This window comes from Salvelinus fontinalis, chromosome 13, assembly GCF_029448725.1.
Source record: "Salvelinus fontinalis isolate EN_2023a chromosome 13, ASM2944872v1, whole genome shotgun sequence".
NCBI lineage: Eukaryota > Metazoa > Chordata > Actinopteri > Salmoniformes > Salmonidae > Salvelinus > Salvelinus fontinalis.
In genome coordinates this window covers 39398579-39423884 of record NC_074677.1, presented here as the reverse complement: position 1 = coordinate 39423884, position 25306 = coordinate 39398579, and the positions used below count along the sequence as shown (strand labels likewise).

The 25306-nt window shown below is 44.8% G+C and overlaps 1 protein-coding gene across 5 annotated transcripts in view; it reads right to left on the bottom strand.

The window, feature by feature from the left end:
- LOC129868649 (unconventional myosin-XVIIIa-like) overlaps positions 1–25306 on the bottom strand; it is a 111734-nt gene that overhangs the window by 60526 nt on the left and 25902 nt on the right. The window contains exons 3-4 of one of the 5 annotated variants that reach the window (XM_055942813.1): positions 1274–1363; positions 893–964 (exon numbers count right to left, since the gene is read on the bottom strand). The exons of 3 other annotated variants lie outside the window; for them this stretch is intronic. In XM_055942813.1, the coding sequence (XP_055798788.1) occupies positions 893–964; positions 1274–1363 (162 nt within the window). The remainder of the gene's footprint in view (positions 1–892; positions 965–1273; positions 1364–25306) is intronic. One more of the 5 variants, XM_055942814.1, reaches the window with a different exon arrangement.

Genomic DNA, 25306 nt, shown 5'->3' with positions numbered 1-25306 from the left:
GGTTTTTAGAGTGGATGTGACAGCTGTGATCTGGGATCAACGGTTCAGTCTCAATCCAACATCAAAGAACACAATATCCTCACCAAGTGGATAAAAACAGACTTGGACTTCAAGGGAAATGAACACCCCTTTGTCAGAAAGTGAATGTCAAAAGGACAGAATACAAATGTAAGGACATTGATGTGTGAATCCGGCAAATGAGGACATGACTGAGTAATGATATTGCCTGTTGAGAAAACAGATGGGACAAAGAAAGGGAGAGAGAGAGAGAGAGGGGAGAGGAATAGTCTCTGTACATATGTGAAGCAGGGTTCAAAAGTCAGCCACTGGAAAGCTGTGCGTGCCATGTCATATCAAAATAATGAACATTTTCTCACTTGACTAAAATCTATATTGTAACTTTACAAACATGTTGTAATTAGTTAGTTATAGCACTACATTATATTAAGTTTGAGTGTGAAAACCCAGCTGTGAAGTCACACCAAAGCCTCCTCCCAGACAGAGAGATAGTACCACACAGGACCTCCATTCCATGAACCCTTATCCATATGACTTAGCCATGATGATAGTAGACCATATGACTAAGACTGACAGACTCTGATCTCTAAGCTGATGAGACATAAAATGGATGCTGCTAGTCGGGGTTCACATTACAGCGCCACAGGGCACCGCATAATTCAAACCCTGCTGCTAGTGGTCAACACCAGATTGCTTCCACATGCGACAGTGCACCTGTCCCCATGCGGGAGCACAGCAGGGTGGCACGGACCCATGGCAGGGTAAGATTTGGTAATAGTACAGCAGGGTGGCACGGACCCATGGCAGGGTAAGATTGGGTAATAGCACAGCAGAGCAGGCAGACACACAGGCTGAAAGAGAGAGGTGAAGTTACAGTAGAACCAGCTCCGGTGAGGATCTTTCTCAGACGCCTATGGTTCTCGTCTGTAGGGACCAGCTCTGGAACCTACAGGAGGTCACACCACCAACACCGGTGAATCCTCACCCAGCCACTCCAGAGTCTATTGTTGCCATGGTACTAAAGGTTTGTTATGCATGTTGGGGACCCCTTGTATATGTAATTTCCTTTGGCCAATCCCAGGTCATTTACTGTACTGTGATCCATCTTATGTCAATTTTGAATCATAATGTAGGCTAAGTCAACCAAGCCTACATTAAAAATATTTTTTAAATACTGTAATTTACCATTGCACAGCATATTCTAAAATCTACAACACCCAGGCAATCAGAAGCATACCAGCTGCAGGACACACACCTGTTCTTTGGTGCCCTGAGGCTGGGACTGAGCACTCCCAGAGGAGGGCTTCCCAGCAGGGGCGGCAGAGGGACCAGAAGCTGCCTTCACCTTTATATAACACACACACACACACACACACACACACACACACACACACACACACACACACACACACAGGAGAGTCAGTGACCTCTAACATAAGGTCTTCCACACAACATGCTCCTGATAAGTACAACACACTCCCATCATGCTCAAATCCTCTAAAACACACAGCGTTCCTCAAGCCCATTCCAGTTTAAACAAAATCCTCATATTCTGGACAATGATCTTCCCAACATTTTGGTACATTATTCTATACAATGTTCAATGGTTATTCTTCATTAATAAGGCTGCCATCAGTTGTCCTCCGTGGTCTAGTGTTAGGCTAGTCTGGATAGTGTTCCCAGGGAGTTCCCCAGAGCCTGGTGAAAATGAGTAATGGCTCAGTGCCTCAGACCAGCCTGGCTCTCTGTGGACCAGCCATGACCAGACCCTTATACCTACTGATGAGGCTGAGGTAGGAAATACTACCTTTTATTGAATTTTTTACCTTTTCTCACTGCAGGAAGACTACGGTTTGAAGTAAATGAGCCAGTTAGTAGCCAGTTAGCACTTTGCTGATGCAAATGAATGAAGCAGCAGTTTCTACCATTGCAGCAAGACAAGAGAGATCCTGTGGAGAGACATGCACTACATGGCTAAAAGTTTGCGGACAGCTGCTCGTCGAACATCTCATTCCAAAATCATGTACATTAATATGGAGTTAGTCCCGCCTTTGCTGCTATAACAGCTTCCGCTTTTCTGGGAAGGCTTTCCACTAGATGTTGGAACATTGCTGCGGGGGCTTTCTTCCATTCAGGCACAAGAGCATTAGTGAGGTCAGGCACTGATGTTGGGCGATTAGGCCTGGCTCGCAGTCGGTGCTCCAATTCATCCCATAGGTGTTCGATGGGGTTAAGGTCAGGGCTCTGTGCAGGCCAGTTAAGTTCTTCCACACCGATCTCAGCACACCATTTCTGTATGGACCTCGCTTTGTGCATGGGGGCATTGTCATGCGGAAACAGGAAAGGGCCTTCACCAAATTGTTGCCACAAAGTTGGAAGCACAGAATTGTCTCGAATGTCGTTGTATGCTGTAGACATAAGATTTCCATTCACTCGAACTAGAGGGCCTAACCCGAACCATGAAAAACAGCCCCGCACCATTAATCTTCCTCCATCAAACTGTACAGTTGGCACCAGGCATTGGAGCAGGTAGCGTTCTCCTGGCATCCACCAAGCCCAGACTCGTCCGTCTGGCTGCCAAATGGTAAAGTGTGATTCATCACTCAAGAGAACGCGAAGTACTGAAGTTACTTCCAGAGACAGTTTGGAACTCGGTAGTGAGTATTGCAATTGAGGACAGGTAGTTTTTACGCGCTACACACTTCAGCACTCGGCGGTCCCGTTCTGTGAGCTTGTATGGCCTACCACTTCGCGGCTGAGCCGTTGTTGCTCCTAGATGTTTCCACTTCACAGTTGACAGGGGCAGCCAATGTTTGTCTATGGAGATTGCATGGCGGTGTGCTCAATTTTATACTCCTGTCAGAAAACAGGTGTGGCTGAAATAGCCGAATCCACTCATTTGAAGGGGTGTCCACATACTTTTCTATATATAGTGTATGATCCTTATCCACTCAGCATATTGTGAAAAGTCAAATCCATAGGCATAATTATTAATTGTGTTAATTTCACACACAGAATGGGTTAATAGGTGTTCAGTGCACACATCAGAACCGCATGCCCCATTGAATTATGTAATACTCTCTTTAGGCAGGCATTTTGAGGGCACGCACTCTGTACCTCTGGTTTCTTTAAAGCCCATGAGCGAGGGGCAGGGACGAACCCTGGAGGAGGAGCAAGAGGGTCGGATTTCGGGGCAGGGATAAAACCTGGGGGCCGGGCAAGGGGATTTTGTCTTGGGGCAGGAATGAAGCCTGGAGGAGGGGCAAAAAGGTTGTTTTTTGGCACAGGGGCAGGGATGAAACCTGGAGGGGGGGCAAGGGGGTTGGCTTTGGTTTTGGGTGCAGGGATGAAGCCTGGAGGAGGGGCGAGGGGGTTGGCTTTTGGTGCGGGTGTGGGTATGAACCCTGTTGGAGGAATGATGGGGTTTGATTTGGGGGGAGCTGGGGTGGGGGGAGCTGGGGTGGGAGGAGCAGGAGTGGACACGGAGGTGGACGGGGCCTCATTTTCTTTAACTGCTGGAGGCTCCTGGCTCTCTACATCCTTCTCTTCCTCCTGTTCCTTCTCCTCCTCTTTATCCTCCTTGCGGTCTTGAGTACGGGTGCGAGGCCGGTGATCCTTGGTCCTCCCTCGGCCCATCAGGCTGGCCAGACCCATGGAGATGTCATCCTTCTCATCCTTTTTGCCGGAGAGGGGAGCAGTCTTGGGTACAGATGTGGCTATAGGGGCAGCTTTAGGAGGCTCTGTGCTGGGGGCCTGAGGCTGCTCCTCCACCGCAGGCACTACCCTTCTCACCACCCTCCTAATAACTTTCACCACCTTCTTCCGATTGGGCCCCTGGTCCTCTGTGCTCTCCTGCCTGGAGGAGGAGGCAGCTGGTGGGTCAGGGCCTCCCATGACACTGTCACTCCTGGTTGTGTCGCTGGTTGATGATGTTAACGGCTGTGGGTCACCACTTGTTTCTGTTTCAGCTTCCTCACCATCAGACTACACACATACACACACACACACAGGTATAGGTAAGGAGGAGCCAATATCAGATATGCTGTATAGAAGACCCAAAGCTGTAGAGTTGTGTTTCATAAACTAAACACCATAATTTTTCACTGGCCAATGCCCATGCCATTGTTATGTTATTTAGAGTGGCTGTTTGCCATCCCGTAGTCTTCTTTACCAAGCATCTGTCTAGTCTACAGGAAGGACAGCTGTGTCAAACATCCACCAGCACACAAACTACATGTTCAACTTGTTGGATGGGAGTCATTTATACACATCAATGTTTCTACTTTTTCCTATTTCCTTTCTCTACACAGAGCTATAATACCTCAGATCACAAACCATGACTGGAAGAATTTCTTTCTCACAGACTGTCAACATCAGATTAAATGTGGTTTGCTTTGGCTTATACAGGTCCCCCATTGCAAAGACCTCTTTCAGATGGAATCTGTGGAGGACTGTCTCACTGATTGCCCAGGATTAATCTTCCTGTACTGTTCATTACTCTGTGACTACATCAAGGCTTACAGGTGACACCTCTACTGCATGGCAATATGGTGCTATATTGAATAACCAACTAACGGCTGAAGAGATGACAGCCTTGTGAAAAACCCATCTAACACCCTGAAAACCATGAGAGTCAATGACATGGGTGAAGAGAGACGGGAGAGACATGGGTGAAGAGATCTTCAAGGGTCCTACTTCTAGATTGTTAGATGCTACTATCAAAAAGCACACAGGGACGTTACACTTACATCTGAGGCTGGCTTGGTTTCAACTTCAACCTACAAGAGAGGAGGGTCAAGAGAGGCCGATCAAACCCGGAACTAAAGCTCACTCATACAAGAACAACATGCACATCTCTACCACAAACATCCTTCCTCTGTCCACGGAGAAGACAATCTTCCTCTCCAGCCTAAAGCTCAGCTGACAACAGTAAATGTGCAGGAATCTACTAAAGGTGCAAACACATAAAGGTAAAACAAGACTTCCCTTTTGCCGCCAGAATGAAAAGCGTGAACTGTAAGCCATGGTAGCAGCCCAGAAGTCGTGGGCTGAACCGGGAGAGTGGAGGTGAGGGGAAGGAGGGAGGGAGATGAAGAGTGTAAGGTAGAGATAGACAGACAGAGAGTAGAAAGAGAGGATATGAGGATGGACTGATGAGAGTGAGTGTATTTCGGGGTGGACGGTAGGTAGGGGGACGAGGACTGGCGTCTTTCTTCACACTAGCTACTACCAACAGGGCAGTAGGACCATGCAGGCTGAGGCAGCACTGAGGACAGAAGACATGAAGAACAGGATGAAATGTTTACATACATTACGGGCAGACAGGAGAGACAATTTACCTCAGGGAGACAGGACATCAGTTCACAATCACACTATGGAAATAGATCACTCTTTTGCAAATGTTCTTATTTCTTCTAAAAAGTATTTCAATATCAATAGAATGACAACTACATTCATCATTATATATTCTCCTCCGCTTTTATTTGACTACAGTATGTCATATATTTGACATACGGGAGTAGTGCAATGTTGTGAATGCTGCATTAGGTCTGCCTGTTATTAGAGTGTAAATGTCGGACATACCGGTGGTTTAATCTGCAGGCTAAGAGTGTCACTGACTTTATCACTGCCATATCCGACTCAGTTTATCAGGTGAAATCCTGTGGTTTCTCTATGTTGTTAGGAGAGTTAAGAGTTAACATGTCAGCGAAAGGTGATCACAGGAGAATCAATTGTCACCAGACCTCAGATTTCTGCGTCAGTAGTAACTGCCCCTAATGTAAATAATTTAGGATTTGCACGCATTAAAAAGATTGGTTCCATATTGGGGGAAAAGGGTACAGACCAAAATAGAACCAAGCAAATAGTCATACACACACACAAACAACAGTTGTGGCTAGAATTGATATAGCTACGGATGGAAGTGCGGCATAAATCGCAGGTTCGTAAGTTCTCCTAACCTGCTACAAAAGTCAATTCTGTCCGTCGCTGTATACCATCTAATCAAAACCACAAACATATGGATTTGTCTCATGTTGATGACATCACAAGAAGCAAACAAATGACAACAGTGTAACTGACATGGACACCGCACCTAGGAGGCACTAAACAGATCTGTGGTCCTGGCTATCCTTCGTAAACAAGCTACCAGGTCAACCTCTCAAGGCTAAATACATTAGGAGTATTACATAGTCTCCAATAATGTGTCTCCATCTCCAATATTGTTCCATTCAGATTTACCTTTCAGTTATAGGCAAGAACACTGCCAACTGCCCAAAACAAGCTCAAAACTGTGGTACATGACAGCCACAGACTGTGCAATACAGAAAGTAGGCACACTGGGCATTCTCTATAAGCAGCAGGGCTGAAATGAGTGGCGCAGCAACGTGTTTCACTATCCTGACCTAGCTTTCATCAGACAGCTTCCACTCCTATTAATAGTTACCAGCAGCAGAGGAGGCCATTCTGAGACGCAACTAGAGCCCTACTGCTCATGGTACAGCAGACAGACACACTCCGAAAGGAACACACTACCAGGCCCATACAGTCTGGACCACTCTTCTGTTACCTTGTGTCGTCTGGAGGCCCGACCAGTTGTCTCCCTCACCGGATCAGGGAAGAATTGGACATGGGTTTGAGGAGAACGCGGTTGCTAGCCCTGGTAGAGGAGGAGGTTGAGCAGAACCACAGGAGTTGAAATCGTCACAGCTAGCACTGCAGGCAGGGCTGGGTTAGGGATCTGTCGTAACGCGATAGGACCCTGGGTGGAACGCTGGGAGGGCGGGGAGGGGGACAGACGGAAGGAGGACAGCTGCTGTGATACAGAGGAGGCTATAAATAGCAGCACACAACAAGCACCATGCCACTACCATGCCAACCCCCTCTCTCATCTCCTGTAGTGTGTGCCCCACCCAGCAGAATGACAGGGAGAGAGAGTTTAGGTCTTCTCTGTCCCTCTCAGGCCCAAATCACTGGCCCTCTCTACCTCTCCTTGTCCAGTCTTAGCTAAGCCTGTGTAGGCATGCCAGAGTAAACCTGGAGGGGCATGGGAAAGTCTAATCCCTCCGTCCTTTAGAGCCACACACAGAAGTAGGTTAAAGACTTTGAACTACATTCATGATGTGTCAAACCAACACAGGATCTTCATGCGTTAAGGCCATAAACACAGGTACAAGCACAAATCATTAATGCCAATGACTGAAAAAATGTAAAGCGCATCTAGATTTAGAATCACAGGTTTTTTTCTCCAAATGATGTTTACAGCATATTAAGGCATCAGAAAAGTAGGCATACTAATCAGTATCTTTTAGGCTCAGAGAGCACACAGACTACCACTAGAGGGACATTACTTTTCTCTTTGTTCACCGAGTTTCACTTTGCGTCCTACACCACAAGAGGGAGCTATAAGCCTTACAACATTTAGTTCTGCTTTTCAGTTCTAGGAAGGTATCAATTAATCATTCTACTGCCCTATATTCAACATTCATATGAATTGTCCTTTTACCAGAATTGGAGAAGAAAAAATACAACAAGACACATTGATAACAGTACGTATTTAGCCTGTAGCTGAGAAAAAAAATCCATTGTGGGAAAACCGGTGTGACATAACATGTGGTCTGGGCCTGGCCTGGAGGGAGAGCAGAGCATTCAGCTGCTGATTGGGTGTGGTGAGCAGGGGGAGTGGCTGCAGGAGGACAACATGAAACTGCAGGCGGTGCAGCCGGCCTGTGCTAGACCAGGCTGGTGGAATCCAATTTATCTGCTCCATCTAACACAGCCCAGCCGGTTAATCCTTCCTTCCCCACAGTGTGTGTGTGTGTGTGTGTATATGTATGTATGTATGTATATGTGGCTGAGTGTCTGTCTATACATGTTAAACACTGATCAAAGATTACTGGCCTCCAACTCCACACACAGCTCTGATTCTGACCCAGTTCAAACTGCGGCTGGACCTATAGGATTTATGTGATTCTGTCATGAACATGACCTAGATTATACAGAATCACAGTAAATACACTAAATACAGACCTGATTACGGCACACTTATAGAAAGTAGGCCAAGAGTTAGCATCAAAAAAACGTACCGATGGGGAGTAGCTTATAAACAACCTGCTACAGCTCTGTTAGAAAGAGGTGTGGTCACACAAGGCTGACAAATGATTTAAGAGGAAGTGATTATCAAGCTCAATTAGCGAGGTGAAAATGAGCTTTTAGAGGTAAGACAATAACATGGCAAATTGCTATTGTATTCAGCTGGTGAAAATAGAGTAATTTACAGGAGGAGGTGAAGGTGGACAGGAGGTGACTTACACTTCAACACGTGGAAACTGCCTCATCATCATTTGGGAGAGAAAAGTGTGTGTGGAAGCTGAAGGGAAATGGCAGCAGACAGAGAGCAGGTCTATGTAGGATGACACAGATTGTGAGGAGAGTGAAGAACACTGCCAACAGGCTATCAGGCTATGGTCTGAGACATGTGAGGATACAAGAGGCACACCACCACACTGTCCCTAATGACCCCATTGTGTCCCCTTCAGCCTGCCTTTCAGGGCACTGCACAACACCCATCACAAACACACACACGCCGAAGTCCACACGCATACTAACTAACACACACACTCCGCAGTCCACACGCATACTAACAAACAAACACACACTCCGCAGTCCACACGCATACTAACAAACACACACTCCGCAGTCCACACACATACTAACACAAACACACACTCCGCAGTCCACACACATACTAACACAAACACACACTCCGCAGTCCACACACATACTAACACAAACACACACTCCGCAGTCCACACGCATACTAACACAAACACACACACTCCGCAGTCCACACACATACTAACAAACACACACACTCCGCAGTCCACACGCATACTAACACAAACACACACTCCGCAGTCCACACACATACTAACACAAACACACACTCCGCAGTCCACACACATACTAACACAAACACACACTCCGCAGTCCACACGCATACTAACACAAACACACACACTCCGCAGTCCACACGCATACTAACACACACACACACTCCGCAGTCCACACGCATACTAACACAAACTCCGCAGTCCACACACATACTAACACACACACACTCCGCAGTCCACACACATACTAACACACACACACTCCGCAGTCCACACGCATACTAACACAAACTCCGCAGTCCACACACATACTAACACACACACTCCGCAGTCCACACACATACTAACAAACACACAAACTCCGCAGTCCACACGCATACTAACACACACACACACACTCCGCAGTCCACACGCATACTAACACACACACACACTCCGCAGTCCACACGCATACTAACAAACACACAAACTCCGCAGTCCACACGCATACTAACACACACACAAACTCCGCAGTCCACACGCATACTAACACAAACACACACACTCCGCAGTCCACACGCATACTAACACAAACACACACACTCCGCAGTCCACACGCATACTAACACAAACACACACTCCGCAGTCCACACGCATACTAACACAAACACACACACTCCGCAGTCCACACACATACTAACAAACACACACACTCCGCAGTCCACACACATACTAACAAACACACACTCCGCAGTCCACACACATACTAACAAACACACACTCCGCAGTCCACACGCATACTAACACACACACAAACTCCGCAGTCCACACGCATACTAACAAACACACACTCCGCAGTCCACACGCATACTAACACACACACACACACACTCCGCAGTCCACACGCATACTAACACAAACACACACACTCCGCAGTCCACACACATACTAACAAACACACACTCCGCAGTCCACACGCATACTAACACACACACAAACTCCGCAGTCCACACGCATACTAACAAACACACAAACTCCGCAGTCCACACACATACTAACAAACACACACACTCCGCAGTCCACACACATACTAACAAACACACACTCCGCCGTCCACACGCATACTAACAAACACACAAACTCCGCAGTCCACACACATACTAACACACACACAAACTCCGCAGTCCACACACATACTAACAAACACACAAACTCCGCAGTCCACACACATACTAACAAACACACACTCCGCCGTCCACACGCATACTAACAAACACACACTCCGCAGTCCACACGCATACTAACACAAACACACACACTCCGCAGTCCACACACATACTAACACACACACACACTCCGCAGTCCACACACATACTAACACACACACACACTCCGCAGTCCACACGCATACTAACACACACACACACTCCGCAGTCCACACGCATACTAACACAAACACACACACTCCGCAGTCCACACGCATACTAACACACACACACACACTCCGCAGTCCACACGCATACTAACACAAACACACACACTCCGCAGTCCACACACATACTAACAAACACACACACTCCGCAGTCCACACACATACTAACAAACACACACTCCGCAGTCCACACACATACTAACAAACACACACTCCGCAGTCCACACGCATACTAACACACACACAAACTCCGCAGTCCACACGCATACTAACAAACACACACTCCGCAGTCCACACGCATACTAACACACACACACACACACTCCGCAGTCCACACGCATACTAACACAAACACACACACTCCGCAGTCCACACACATACTAACAAACACACACTCCGCAGTCCACACGCATACTAACACACACACAAACTCCGCAGTCCACACGCATACTAACAAACACACAAACTCCGCAGTCCACACACATACTAACAAACACACACACTCCGCAGTCCACACACATACTAACAAACACACACTCCGCCGTCCACACGCATACTAACAAACACACAAACTCCGCAGTCCACACACATACTAACACACACACAAACTCCGCAGTCCACACACATACTAACAAACACACAAACTCCGCAGTCCACACACATACTAACAAACACACACTCCGCCGTCCACACGCATACTAACAAACACACACTCCGCAGTCCACACGCATACTAACACAAACACACACACTCCGCAGTCCACACGCATACTAACACACACACACACTCCGCAGTCCACACGCATACTAACACACACACACACACACTCCGCAGTCCACACGCATACTAACACAAACACACACACTCCGCAGTCCACACACATACTAACACACACACACACTCCGCAGTCCACACGCATACTAACAAACACACACTCCGCAGTCCACACGCATACTAACACACACACACACACTCCGCAGTCCACACACATACTAACACAAACACACACACTCCGCAGTCCACACACATACTAACAAACACACACACTCCGCAGTCCACACACATACTAACACACACACACACTCCGCAGTCCACACGCATACTAACACACACACACACTCCGCAGTCCACACGCATACTAACACAAACACACACACTCCGCAGTCCACACGCATACTAACACACACACACACACTCCGCAGTCCACACGCATACTAACACAAACACACACACTCCGCAGTCCACACGCATACTAACACACACACACACTCCGCAGTCCACACGCATACTAACACAAACACACACACTCCGCAGTCCACACGCATACTAACACAAACACACACACACGCCACAGTCCACACACATACTAACACAAACACACACACTCCGCAGTCCACACGCATACTAACACAAACACACACACTCCGCAGTCCACACGCATACTAACAAACACACACACTCCGCAGTCCACACGCATACTAACACAAACACACACACTCCGCAGTCCACACGCATACTAACACAAACACACACACCAACTCTGAAAACTCACAGGCAGGCAGAGGGGCAAGGCCAGGCTTATTATTTCCGCCACACTGTGGGCACCATTCAGCCCACAGACAGAGAGACTGACGGCATGGGCACAAATAGCAGCATGGAGCCATTCACTGGGTTGAATAGAGGGGTGAGCATGGAGTAGAGAAGAGAGGGAGAGGGGGGCAGAGAGACCTACACACGGAGTCAGGAAACAAAACAGGTTCGTTCCAATGTGAACTCCACTAGGGGTGTGACTGGGTGATAAAGTCAATCAAAACACCACATATCACTCTACACCGATAAAAGCGTTTCCGGGCAATAACAATAGGTTAAGCCCATTCCAGACATAAAACACACAGTGATGATTAAGTGCAATGGCAGCTGCTATTAGAAACCTGAAAAGCTGAGGGTGTGTCTGTTTAAGTGCTGATGTCCAAACACAGCAGGAGGAGGAAGACTATGTCAATGAAATTCCTCAACACACCTACTTTGCAGACGCAACCACATTCAGAATGTTCATTCAGAATGATTTCCTATCAGAGATATTAAACTGCAAAAAAAGCATTCCCTTCCTGGTCTAAACTGGCTTGCCTATGTGAGAGCTTGACTGGCTACAGTGGTAGGAGTCATGATTATATATATATATATATTTTTTTTTACTTTTATTTATTCCGGGGAGCCCAATTGAGACCATGGTCTCATTCTCAAAGGCGCCCTGAGAACAAACAATTCGCCCCCCCCCCTGTAAACCTGACAGCGTTATTAGTAGCCACAGTAGCCCAGCCCATCTAATCCCAGTGTCTGTAGTGGACTAATGCTGAGTGTTTACTGTGAGAGCATTGCCTCACTGCCTCACTGACTGGGGAGGATGTCATTGAACTGGGCTGCTGCTTGGGCGGGAGATTAAGACGATTTACTCATTTCCTAATGACAAAAGCTTGTCTGCAGCTAGGCAGGACATATGCCTGAGATAAAGTTATTAAGTCCACTCATTTTCCACTACTTATAAGTGGGGCTGGGGTAACTGTACTAACTGGGGCTAAAACGCTTTTGGGAGTCATTCCACCTCAAAAAAAGCACAAGAGGATTTTGACACTAACCAATCTCCGATTGATGTAGGAACAGATCCAATTTGCATTACTCAAGCATTCTTTTGCTGAAATAGTATTTGATCTCTGAGAAATTAAGCTGATTGATTGCACCCAAATTAGCTATTTTAATTTATTTGATTAATATAATATTCAGTAAATATAGTACATCCCATTTGGACCTTAATTCTTCCTAACAGTGAGTAAGACATGAGGAATCCAATAAAATGAACAAAAGCCAGCCCCGGACCCCACACACAATGTATTTTCATCATGAGCAAAAGCTCAAGGTTTTCTACCCAAAGTTGCAAAGAAGATGTTGTGATTCATTTAATAAACCAGCAAAATTGACAAAAGGGTGTGGTGAAAGTAGAAGGAACCGCGGCATCTAGTGGGCAAAACCTGGTACTTTCACACTAATTTATGGTAAATAATGCAAGCAACTTCAAATGGCTAATTTCTCTAAACAGGGGGGGGGGGGGGGGCATCACCAGATTCACAGGGAACACATTACAAAATGGTGAACAAGTCATACTCGAAGCCGCAGCTCCATACTACTTGTAAAACAGAGAACTGATACTTTCTACTGGTTGTGGAGGTGGGATTGGCATGTGATGTGGGGGGTCCATGGTTGCCTTTTGACCATATTATTGGATTCCTCATGGCTTACTCAGTGGTAGGAAGAAGTTTGGTCCAAATCAGGATGTTGGGTACAATAAATTGTGGAATATAATGTGAATGCTGTAAATGAAAAGGGCCAATTTGAAGCAAATCAATTAGCTTTATTCTCAGAGATCAAATAACATTTAAACAAAATAATGTTTCAGGAATCCTAATCTTATCTGTCTTTAACTACAGAAATTATTTCAGAACAATCTGAGATGGTGGGTGTCATGGCTTGTTGAAATGATATGGAATGACCCTGGGAGCTGGTCTGAGATGGTGGGTGTCATGGCTTGCTGAAATTATATGGAATGACCCTGGGAGCTGGTCTGAGATGGTGGGTGTCATGGCTTTCTGAAATGATATGGAATGACCCTGGGAGCTGGTCTGAGAGGAGAGGAGTGGGGAAGCCAGGCGGTGATGTCAGAGCTCCTGTATATGTCCATGGTGGACCAGTGTAATGGATCACTGGCTAAACTAATCAACCCCTGTTGAAACAACTGACTCTCTGTAGTGAGAACATCATGGGATAATTTGAGGACCTGCCACTTGAAAAGAACCAGACTGTTTCTGTGTGCTGCTCATAGCCACATACAGCTGTCACAGCACCCTTTCAAATATAATTTTTAGTCTACAGTACATTTTGTTGGCAGGTTAGACGGGGGGCTCCACTACTACACTGTGCATCTCAAATCAAATCACAGTTTATTTGTCACGTGTGCTGAATACAACTGGTGTAGACTTTACACTGAAATGCTTACTTACAGGCTCTAACCAATAGTGCAAAAAAGGTATTAGGTGAACAATAGGTAAGTAAAGAAATAAAACAACAGTAAAAAGACAGGCTATATACAGCAGCGAGGCTATAAAGGTAGCGAGGCTACATACAGACACCAGTTAGTCAGGCTGATTGAGGTAGTATGTACATGTAGATATGGTTAACGTGACTATGCATATATGATGAACAGAGACTAGCAGTAGGGGTTGGCAGGTGGTGGGTGGCGGGACACAATGCAGATAGCCCAGTTAGCCAATGTGCGGGAGCACTGGTTGGTCGGTCCAATTGAGGTAGTACGTACATGAATGTATAGTTAAAGTTAAAGTGACTATGCATATATATCTCAGGAGCCAAGTTGAAGTACAGGAAGTTAAGACGGGTTCCCTTTTCAGTCAATTACCTCACAAGAAAACTCTTGAGCAAACTGGAATTTGACCTGTGCACACAGAAATAGGGGTTGACAGTACAACAGGATCATTTCATGTTTCTGTGTGGCTGAGTCAGTAAACAGCGAATCGGTGAGTCAGAATGAGTGAGTTGTCCGGAGTTACAAACGCACGTACACAAACACACATGTACACAATAACCAGGTGTGTCTTGCTGTGCCACAGAGTGAGATAGGAACGTCAGTCTGAGGAGCATGTTGGTCCTAGTGGTATAGACAGGCATACCAGTCTCCACGAGGGGGCTAAAGGGGCTTAGCCCCTCAGTCAGCATAATGGTCAGAGCACACCGTGGTGTGTGTAGGGGGGCTATGGAAAACCACTGGGCAGTTAGGTATGACTTCTTCGGGTTTCCATAAAAAAAAACGGGGAGAAAAAAAAACACTTCTCATCTCTGTAGTAGGTCAAGTAAATAACATGATACGCCTCTGCCTGTAATATTTGATTTATAAGGGCGGGGTTAAATTTACCAGTCGGGCCCTGGTGAGGACACTGTGTTGGGAGGCCTAACTGTCTCACTTCTGCAGAAGTGTCTGCCCTAGGATGGGGTGTGTGAGGATTTCATACCGACATTGACTGACACTGAATTAACTATGACCGAGCTCTCTCCGGAGCCTGAAGAAGAGAGGGTGTTCTCCGACCCTTTCCCCAGGCTTGGAGAGAAAATGACTGCACCGCAAAATGTTCCTGGGTGTGGCACGGAAGTTGTGTCACTGCTGGGGAGGTCTAGAGACAACCCCAGTGTCCACTGTGCATCGTTCGGGGGAGAATGCTCCATTACCTGCATCAGCTAAGGCCCATGCAGGGAGGTTTGTGCCCCTGCATCGCCAAAAGGTTACTGGATAGTGTTTAGGGACTGGGCAAAGTGTTCATCTACCTTGAGGCAACTGCTATGATCTTTTATTTTCTCCACCAATCTACATGGACATATGTTTGTCAATATGTACCGTGTACTCATTTGGAATGTGCCGCTCTGTCTTGCGGTCACATGCCCATTAGTTTTGGTAGTGTATGTGTTTAAGGGGGGTGGTCAAAAATAGTGAACCGTAACGACTTCAGTTGAAGGGAAAATGACCACTGCTACATCCTGACAATGTTTATGAGGTTATTCCTTTTGTGTGAAGTACGTGCCTCGGGCATCATTTAAAATGGCGAGGCCAGAATAAGGGGAGGGATGTGTGGCAAACTGGAATTTGACCTGTGCACACAGAAATAGGTGTTGACAGCAAAAGAGTGTCATTTAATGTCTCCGTTTGGCTGAGTCAGTAATCAGCGAATCAGTGAGTCAGAATGAGTGAGTTGTCCGGAATTAAACATGTACACAAACACACAAAATAACCAGGTGTGTCTTGTTGTGCCACAGAGTGAGATAGGAATGTCAGTCTGAAGAGCATGTTGGTCCTAGTGGTATAGACAGGCATACCAGTCTTCACGAGGGGGGAAAAGGGGCTTAGCTCCTCAGTTCAAACTTGTGCCACCTCAGTTTTAGTTTTCTGTCACGATATAAAAATAGCAAAAAAGTTCAAATGATTGGATGACAGATTGGCGGGAGAAAAGTCTATCTCCGCTGCACTGTGTCAGCATAATGGACAGAGAATGCCGCGGTGTGTAGGGGGGCTATGGAAAGCCACTGGGCAGTTAGGTATGATTCCTTTGGGTTCCCTTTTTTTTTTTACGGGGAAAAACACTTCTCATCTCTGTAGTAGGTAGTGTAAATAACGTGATACGCCACCGCTTGTAAAATTCAATTTTAATCTATAAAAAAGGGCCAGTCGGAACCTGGTAAGGACACCGTGTTGGAGGCCGAACTGTCTCATTTCTGAGGTGACTAGTAGACTCAAAAGGGAGAGAAAATGTAGTGGGTAGTTGAATCAAAGAGAGAGAAAGACAATAGTTAACAGTTTTGAACATTTCTTTAAAAATGAAGAAGTGAGAGAGAGAGAGAGCTAGCTATATTTCGTTATATTTTTTCACTTTCACTTAGCTAACGAATGCAGCTAGCCATTTTAGCCTACACAAACACCCAGCTCAAACAGAAAGGGATGCTATGTTAGCTAGCTAGCTATGGCTATCCCCCACTGGAACTCTTCCAAGTCAAAGTAAGCTTTTGGTTTTATTAATTGATTGCAACCAGGGCCTGTAGGTGTAACTGCTTGCTGACTGTACACTGTACTGCATGATTGTAGCGGATTTAGTAACACGTTAGTTCTAGCAGCTATGTTGACTATGACGTTAGATAATATGGTGACAACCATGTAGGCCATGTGTAGCGGTTAGTGGTTATAATAGGAAAGTTTGGCTTGTAAAGGTTTTTTCACCAGGTCACAGACAGTTGGTGTGCTGTGCACTGAAGTCCACAAGCCAAGGGAAAAATTATCATGCTGTTTGTATGGGGCTGCAATGAAAGTGAACTGTATTTGCGTGTCGTCAGGGGTGGATTCATTCAGCCAATTCTGTTGAAGAAAAAAATCTTAAACGGAAGCAAAGGCAACCAAACAGGGATAAACATACCAGAATTTGTCCAATAGAAACTCTTGCTTGCAGCTGTTGGACAAATGATTACACTCTAGACCAGCTAGATGCAGGCAAGAGTGTGCAAGACGGTATTGAATATGTCAATGTCTGTCACCTTGATTACTCAAATTTCTCGACCTGCGCACCTAGCGTGTATTGTAAACGTTCACTCATAGGCTAGTTTGTAGCAACCTCATTATAGGGAAATTTTGAGTATCATGTAGTAGCCTAAACCTATTGATGTTACATTGAGCTGGGTGAATGAAATATGAATGACAGTCATCCAATATGCTGTAATAGAAATAAGGCCATGCTCATTAAAAAAGAAAGATCGTCCTCCCTCATCCTAAACGTCACCGACCATCACTGCTACTGAGTAACTATCTGAAGGATCAGGGGCCTCATTTATAAGCGTTGCATAAATGTAACAGTAAATATCTGCATTCGCCATTTCTGAAAAGACTGCGAACGCACAAAAAAATTGACATTTATCAACTTGACGCACGCCATACATACACGTTTCCCGGTGTAAATCAGACCTGTCGTAAAACTGTGCATGTGTGAACGATCATTTACTCTGCCTGAAAAGGCCCATCATTCACCTTTTATGGTGCCAATAACACCCTTATTTGCTGTATAGTTTGTGTTTTTGATATGAATAAGAGTATCATCATATATTCCCCAAGTAGCACAAGGCTACTTCTGCTTTCTTGCAATGCAATACTTCAACCACTAGAAACTGTGCGTACGCATGGTCTAAAGTTTGCAGGAGCATAAGCACATTCTCACATCAAATTCAGTTGTTTAAATGCCAACTCCTGCATGAAAATACTAAAGCTGATCTACCCCCTAAAATATATATTTTAACATTTGCGTGAGAATCGTTTACAAAACAAGGTCACAGGTAGCCAGCCATCACAACTAATCAGAGATTAATTGACACTATCATCGGACATCTGCCAACTTGGTCAAAGCTAGCTAATTTATGCTAACCAACGTATAATAAGGAAAACAGAAGCCATTTACTACTGTGAGTTGTGGGTAAAATTCTGCATGATTATTTGCATTAAAGAGTGGCCATTTGTTTTGCACTACATTAACACAGCTGGCCAAACTGCCTGGCTGGTGCGCACCTGAATTAAAATGCTTCCCAGCCCTAAACAAATGGTCCCCTAATGTGGTTTAAGCATGGTTGTGGAGATAGAAAAGCAACAACATTGGATGTTCTATTTTTTTTTTTATATTGAGGCTGTTCTGAGGGCAAAATATGATGAAACTCAATATTAGGAAGGTGTTCCTAATGTTTTGTACACTCAGTATATTACAATATGATTGATATAGGCCTATAGCCTACTTTATTTATACTTTAATGCAGTCATCTCAGTTTCCATTTGAAAAATATTTTTATACAGTGCGTTCGGAAAGTATTCAGACCCCTTGACTTTTTCCACATTTTGTTATGTTACAGTCTTATTCTACACACAATTCCCCATAATGACAAAGCAAAAACAGGTTGACATTTTTTGCAAATATCACATTTACATAAGTATTCAGACCCTTTAAATCAGTACTTTGTTGAAGCACCTTTGGCAGCGATTACAGCCTCGAGTCTTCTTGTGTGTGACGCTACAAGCTTGGTACATCTGTATTTGGGGAGTTTCTTCCATTCTTCTCTGCAGATCCTATCAAGCTCTGTCAGGTTTGGCTGGGCGGCCAGCTCTTGGAAGAGTCTTGGTGGTTCTAAACTTCTTCCACTTAAGAATGATGGAGGCCACTGTTCTTGGGGACCTTCAATTCTGCAGAAATGTTTTGTTAACCTTACCCAGACCTGAGCTCAATTTCGAGACTCATAGCAAACGGTCTGAATACTTCTGTAAATAAGTAATCTGTTTTATATTTTTTATAAAATTGCAAACATTTCTCAAAACCTGTTTTCGCTTTGTCATTATGGGGTATTATGTGGAGATTTATGGGGAACATTTTTTATTTAATCAATTTTAGAACAAGGCTGTAACGTAACAAAATTAGGAAAAAGTCAAGGGGTCTGAATACTTTCCGAATTCACTGTATGTCGTTTGTTTGTATGACCTGCAAAGACATTGGCAACTTTGTATTTGTAGTCAACTTTGTTTTGAAGTTATCGGTGGAGATCTATGTTTAGTGGAGATCTTCTGTGTATAAAGTGATGCAGGAGTGCAAAAAAGCATCTAACTCCTCACTTAGCTGTTCTACAAGTGGTCTGAGGCAGGTGCTTGATTACGAGTGTTTTCAAGTGCAATGTTAATAACAACGGTTTTGGGAAACCGCTCAGAAATTTAACAATGCTCCTATGAAGGTTCTAACGATGAACTTAGCCTTAAGATACTTTTGGGGAAACTGGGCCCAGGTCATTATCAAATATACATTTAAGTGATAATGCCCAAGAAGCCGGTGTTTGTAGGATATATTTGCATGGGTGTTGTTAGGCCCGAGAAGAAGTTGAGGGCCGGCAAACCATGCCAATATGTCCTACAAACACCGGCTTCAAGGGCATTATCACTTTTATTCAACTGGTTACCAACATACAAATACTGATTGACATATTCTCATTAAAAACTTTATTTTGTTGAATTTATTCATACTATTTGATCATTCCACAAGATATAGTCCCGACACAAATCTAGGGTTTCTATCCAAGCCGGCTGGTCGTTCTATCGGTTCGGTTGCCAGAGACGCGACCCAGTCGTTCAGTCTTTTTGTTCTGTATCTATTAGTGGTGTAACGGACCGGAGATGATCCGTACGGATCACCCCCCCCCCCCCCTAAATTCCCTAAATCTCGATGCAGAGTTGTAATGAAAAGATAAAGACAAGACAGATGCTGTGTTTTACTCTGAAGCCGGAAGTTTGACTTGATCATTTAAAAAAAACAGTTCTGTGTACTGTTCACATGAACGGGGGATGTTGAATCCCAACGAATCAATCCTGGATGCTCGCGATGCAAAAAGCAAAGAAGAAAAAAGAGCAGTGACAGCCATGGCTAGCGGAGGAGCTGAAGAACTGGAAAAGCCTCCCGCTTCGTTTATCTCTTGTATGGGAGCATTTTGGCTTCCCTGTCAAATATGATGACGGAAGAAGGGTGGTGGACAACACCATTAGGGTGCGTAGTCATTGTGCCACAAGAAAGCCGTATGATCATGGAAATACATTGAGCATGGCCACACATTTAAAGCGTCATCACCCTGTGTGTCAGTGACGGGAGCCTTTTTTTCCCACCGAAGCACAACAGCCACTCATGTGCTTAAGACCAAGCAAGAAATGTTACAGCTACAGACCAACAAGCTCATACACAATGTCACAAGATGGAACTCCACTTATGACATGTTGGAGCTCTATCTTGAGCAGCAGGCAGCTGTATACTCTGCACTGACAGACAAGACCCTGAAAAAACAATAAAGACATGGTCACCTTGTCTGATGATGTGAAAGTGGCTGAGGAGGTCCTCCAGGTGCTCAAACCCCTCAAAACGGTTACAACCCTATTGAGCACTGAACCTGCACCGTCTGTGTCCATGATCCTACCTCTGAAAACAAGGATCCTACTATCCATGGCCCCAAGTGAGGAAGACAGAACCATCACTAGAGATGTCAAGGCTGCCATTAGAGAGGACCTGAACCCCAGATACCCCCCTAATGTCCAGGACTACCTTCATAGATGTACTGCACTGGATCCAAGGTTCACGTCCCTGTCTCACCTAGACCCTATCCTATGGCGGAGGACATACAGTGATCTCACCACTGAGATTGTGGCCACTGAAGAGGTAAAAAAAAAAGTGAATTACTTAAATAATAAATTTAATCCTGCAGTCTAATCTTAGTCTATGCTATTGCTATTAGAATCATCTATTTTTGATTTGGAATAATAATGGCTTTTATTAAATGTTATTGCCACAATTATAGTTCATATTTCATATTAAAATAAATATTTAGTTGAATAGGTCAAGCCATTTTTTCTGCAGGGTCAAGCCACAGAACCAAAAGGAGCAGACTCAGAGGCATCTCCTCCACAAAATAATTTGGTCATGAAGGAGCTTTTTGGGGAGACCTTTGCGAGCAAGGACAAAGGCAACACCATCGAAGAGGAGGTGGCGGCATCCTACAAGGCAGCAAGTGGCATTCCGGTGGATGGTGATCCACTGGCATGGTGGAAAAGCAATGAGTGGAAATACCCTCACATTGCCATGATGGCAAGACGCTACCTGGCTGTGCCTGGCACTTCACTTCCTAGCGAGAGGGTGTTCTCCACAGCAGGGGACATAGTGACTGTAAAGAGGTCTACCCTCTCCCCAGACAATGTACACTGTGAAGGAGGTACACCTAGCAGCAGCCCATTGCAAAGCCATGCCCAGAATATACACAAATCTGTCTAACGCAAACTAGGTCTATCTGCCATAAAAGAAACAAATGTCTATCATCTTCTTTTTTTAATCCTTCCACACCGAACACACTCATGAGCTCTGATTCTTACATAAGACCTTTAAGAGCATTGTTCCAGCTCTTCCACCAACATCTCCTTCAATTTAAATCAAACTATAAGGTTGCACAGGATAAGAGCAAGCACTCAACTGTAATTTGATGCTTCAGTTGACTCTCGGTGAGTAGCGTTACAGTAGTCTGATGTGGACAACTGATCCATCTTGCTCAAGCCGCTGAAGAAGAGGCTGTACGCTAATTTGAATTGCCTTCACTCTTACATAAATACAAACGCTTAACTAGGCGCCAAGTACATGGGGAGTTAGGCCATGACAGACATTCAGTACATTTTTTATTCAGTGACAGCCTCAAGTGAACAATGTACAACAGTCTCTATTTTAGAACATCGTCGACATCCAGAGTCTGTCGGGAGCACGTCTTGAACCATCATCTTTACACAAAGAATTTAATGGAGGACTCCTGGCAGTGGTCAGAGTGCAGCATAGCAGGCCGGTAGCACGGGACAGAGTGTCTTCCTGCACACCATGGAGAGAGGAGAGGCCAGCGCTCAACAGCCACAGCTAGAGACACAGCTATGGATACACAGCTCCAAAACAGGCCAGGAAGCACACTGACAGCTCTGAGGAAGATAGGAAAACAGAAAGGCCTGTGCAGAAGAATTCATATTTAGCACCCTGTAGTGTAGACAGTGGCTGAGGTCCAACAGACAGACCCTTGTTTCCATTGATTCAGCAGCTGGTCCCGGCCCCTGATTATCCATTACATAATCTCATTTGGTCCAAACATTCATTGTTGAGTCCATTCAGAAACAGTTTGTGCTACACAACAAGCTGTGAGCACTGGACATCAGTGTGCATTAAACATCTCAATATCTTAAACCCAGCAATGACAACTGTGTTGGAGGAATTGTGTAGTATTTGCTAACAGCCTGTGAGGAAGGTTTTGGTATGCAAGCTAAATGCAAACCATCAGAGAGTGGTAAGGCGTGAACGCGCTTGCACACACACACACACACACACACAAAGAGGTGACCTTCTGAAACCTGCCTGGCTGGTTTTCACAAAACAGGCTCACTTGTTGAGTCCTCAATCACTGACTGTACAGTATATGGCGCTGCATATTGGCTTCCATGTCCCAAGCAGACGTCACATAAAATGTAATCTGTTGATAGTGAGCGAGAGCCATAAGCAGGTTTACTTTTCAAAGATCAATGCAGGTGTATAATGTGGAAGTACATGGGAAAGCTACCCACTGGGCACAAACTGATTGAATTAACGTTGTTTCAACATCATTTGTAAATGTATTGTGACTTGGAATCTAAGTGGAAAATACTTTTGATTTGAAAAAAATCACTGTTGTTTTGAGGGTGGAATTTCAACCACAGGATTATGTTATCATTGTAACCAATTTTTAACATAGACACAAACCTTGTATAAAATAAATTGAATTTGTACCTTTGAAACAACTTCAGATGTTAAAAGTTACAACCACTAACAGAAAAAAGCAATAGGCTCAGCAGCACCTCCTACTGGAGAGTCAATTTACAGCTATTCATTTGCTCTCCCAACCAGGGTTTTAACCAAGCCCAGCTTTGATATTTGTCACTAACTACTACAAATGCGCTAGAATGATTAGAGAAATCTCTTAATAACTAAATATATATTCAGTGTTGCTGTCGAAGTCATTCCAAAGGGTAGGTTTAAAGTAACCATACCTATATACCTAGGCCTATATAGCATTTGCAATGTAATTTGCAATGTAATCATCAGCTATTGTTTCAATTCAACCCAGGGTTCAACTACAAACCAAAAATACATATAGGCCATGCGTTTCAATCTTTGGTTGATTTCCAATTTAATCGTCACGTTAATCAATCATTAATATGTTGGATTCCCTTGTCAATCCAAAATCAAAGTTAAATCAAACTTTATTTAAATTGCATTGATTAGATTTAGTCATATTCGTTAACTTAGATTTTTGGTTGAGATGGAGACGTGAATCCAACATATCATAGACAAACTGGATATTGAATTGTGTTTGGTTGTCAACGTAACCAAATATCAACATTTGAAGGAGATGTATCTTCTGCTTGGAAAGTTCCATCTGTGCCACTGATTTAGTCTGGCTTTAATTCCAGTTTGTCTACAAACTCATAATTGATACTGTATGTTGGATTCACGTCTCCACTTCAACCAAAAACTGAAGTTAAAGAATAGGACTATATTAAAATCAACTTTAATTGCACTTTACATAACGTTTGATTTGATTTAGCTAATTCATTGACATTGATTCTTGGTTGAGATGGAAACATGAATCCAACATATCAATTTGTAGACGAACTGGAATTAAAGACAGACTAAGCCAGATGAAGCAGATGCTAAACTACAGGACTATTTTGCAATCACAGACTGGAACATGTTCCGGGATTCTTCTGATGGCATTGAGGAGTACACCACATCAGTCACTGGCTTTATCAATAAGTGCATCGAGGACATCGTCCCCACAGTGACTGTACGTACATACCCCAACCAGAAGCCATGGATTACAGGCAACATTCGCACTGAGCTAAAGGGTAGAGCTGCCTCTTTCAAGGTGCAGGACTCTAACTCGGAGGCTTACAAGAAAACCTTACAATGCCCTGAGACGAACCATCAAACAGGTAAAGCGTCAATACAGGGCTAAGATTGAATCATACTACACTGGCTCCGACGCTCGTCTTATGTGGCAGGGCTTGAAAACTATTACAGACTACAAAGGGAAGCACAGCCGCGAGCTGCCCAGTGACACGAGCCTACCAGATGAGCTAAATCACGTCTATGCTCGCTTCGAGGCAAGCAACACTGAGGCATGCATGAGAGCATCAGCTGTTCCGGACGACGGTGTGATAACGCTCTCTGTAGCCGATGTGAGTAAGACCTTTAAAACAGGTCAACATACCCAAGGCTGCAGGGCCAGACGGATTACCAGGACGTGTGCTCCGGGCATGTGCTGACCAAGTAGCAGGTGTCTTCACTGACATTTTAAACATGTCCCTGATTGAGTTTGTAATACCAACATGCTTCAAGCAGACCACCATAGTCCCTGTGCCCAAGAACACAAAGGCAACCTGCCAAAATGACTACAGACCCGTAGCACTCACATCCGTAGCCATGAAGTGCTTTGAAAGGTTGGTAATGGCTCACATCAACACCCTTATCCCAGAAACCCTAGACCCACTCCAATTTGCATACCGCCCAAACAGATGATGCAATCTCTATTGCACTCCACACTGCCTTTTCCCACCTGGACAAAAGGAAGACTTATGTGAGGATGCTATTCACAGCTCAGCGTTCAACACCATAGTACCCTCAAAGCTCATCACTAAGCTAAGGATCCTGGGACTAAACACCTCCCATTGCAACTGGATCCTAGACTTCCTGACGGGGCGCCCCCAGTTGGTGAGGGTAGGGAGCAACACATCTGCCACGCTGATCCTCAACACTGGAGCTCCCAG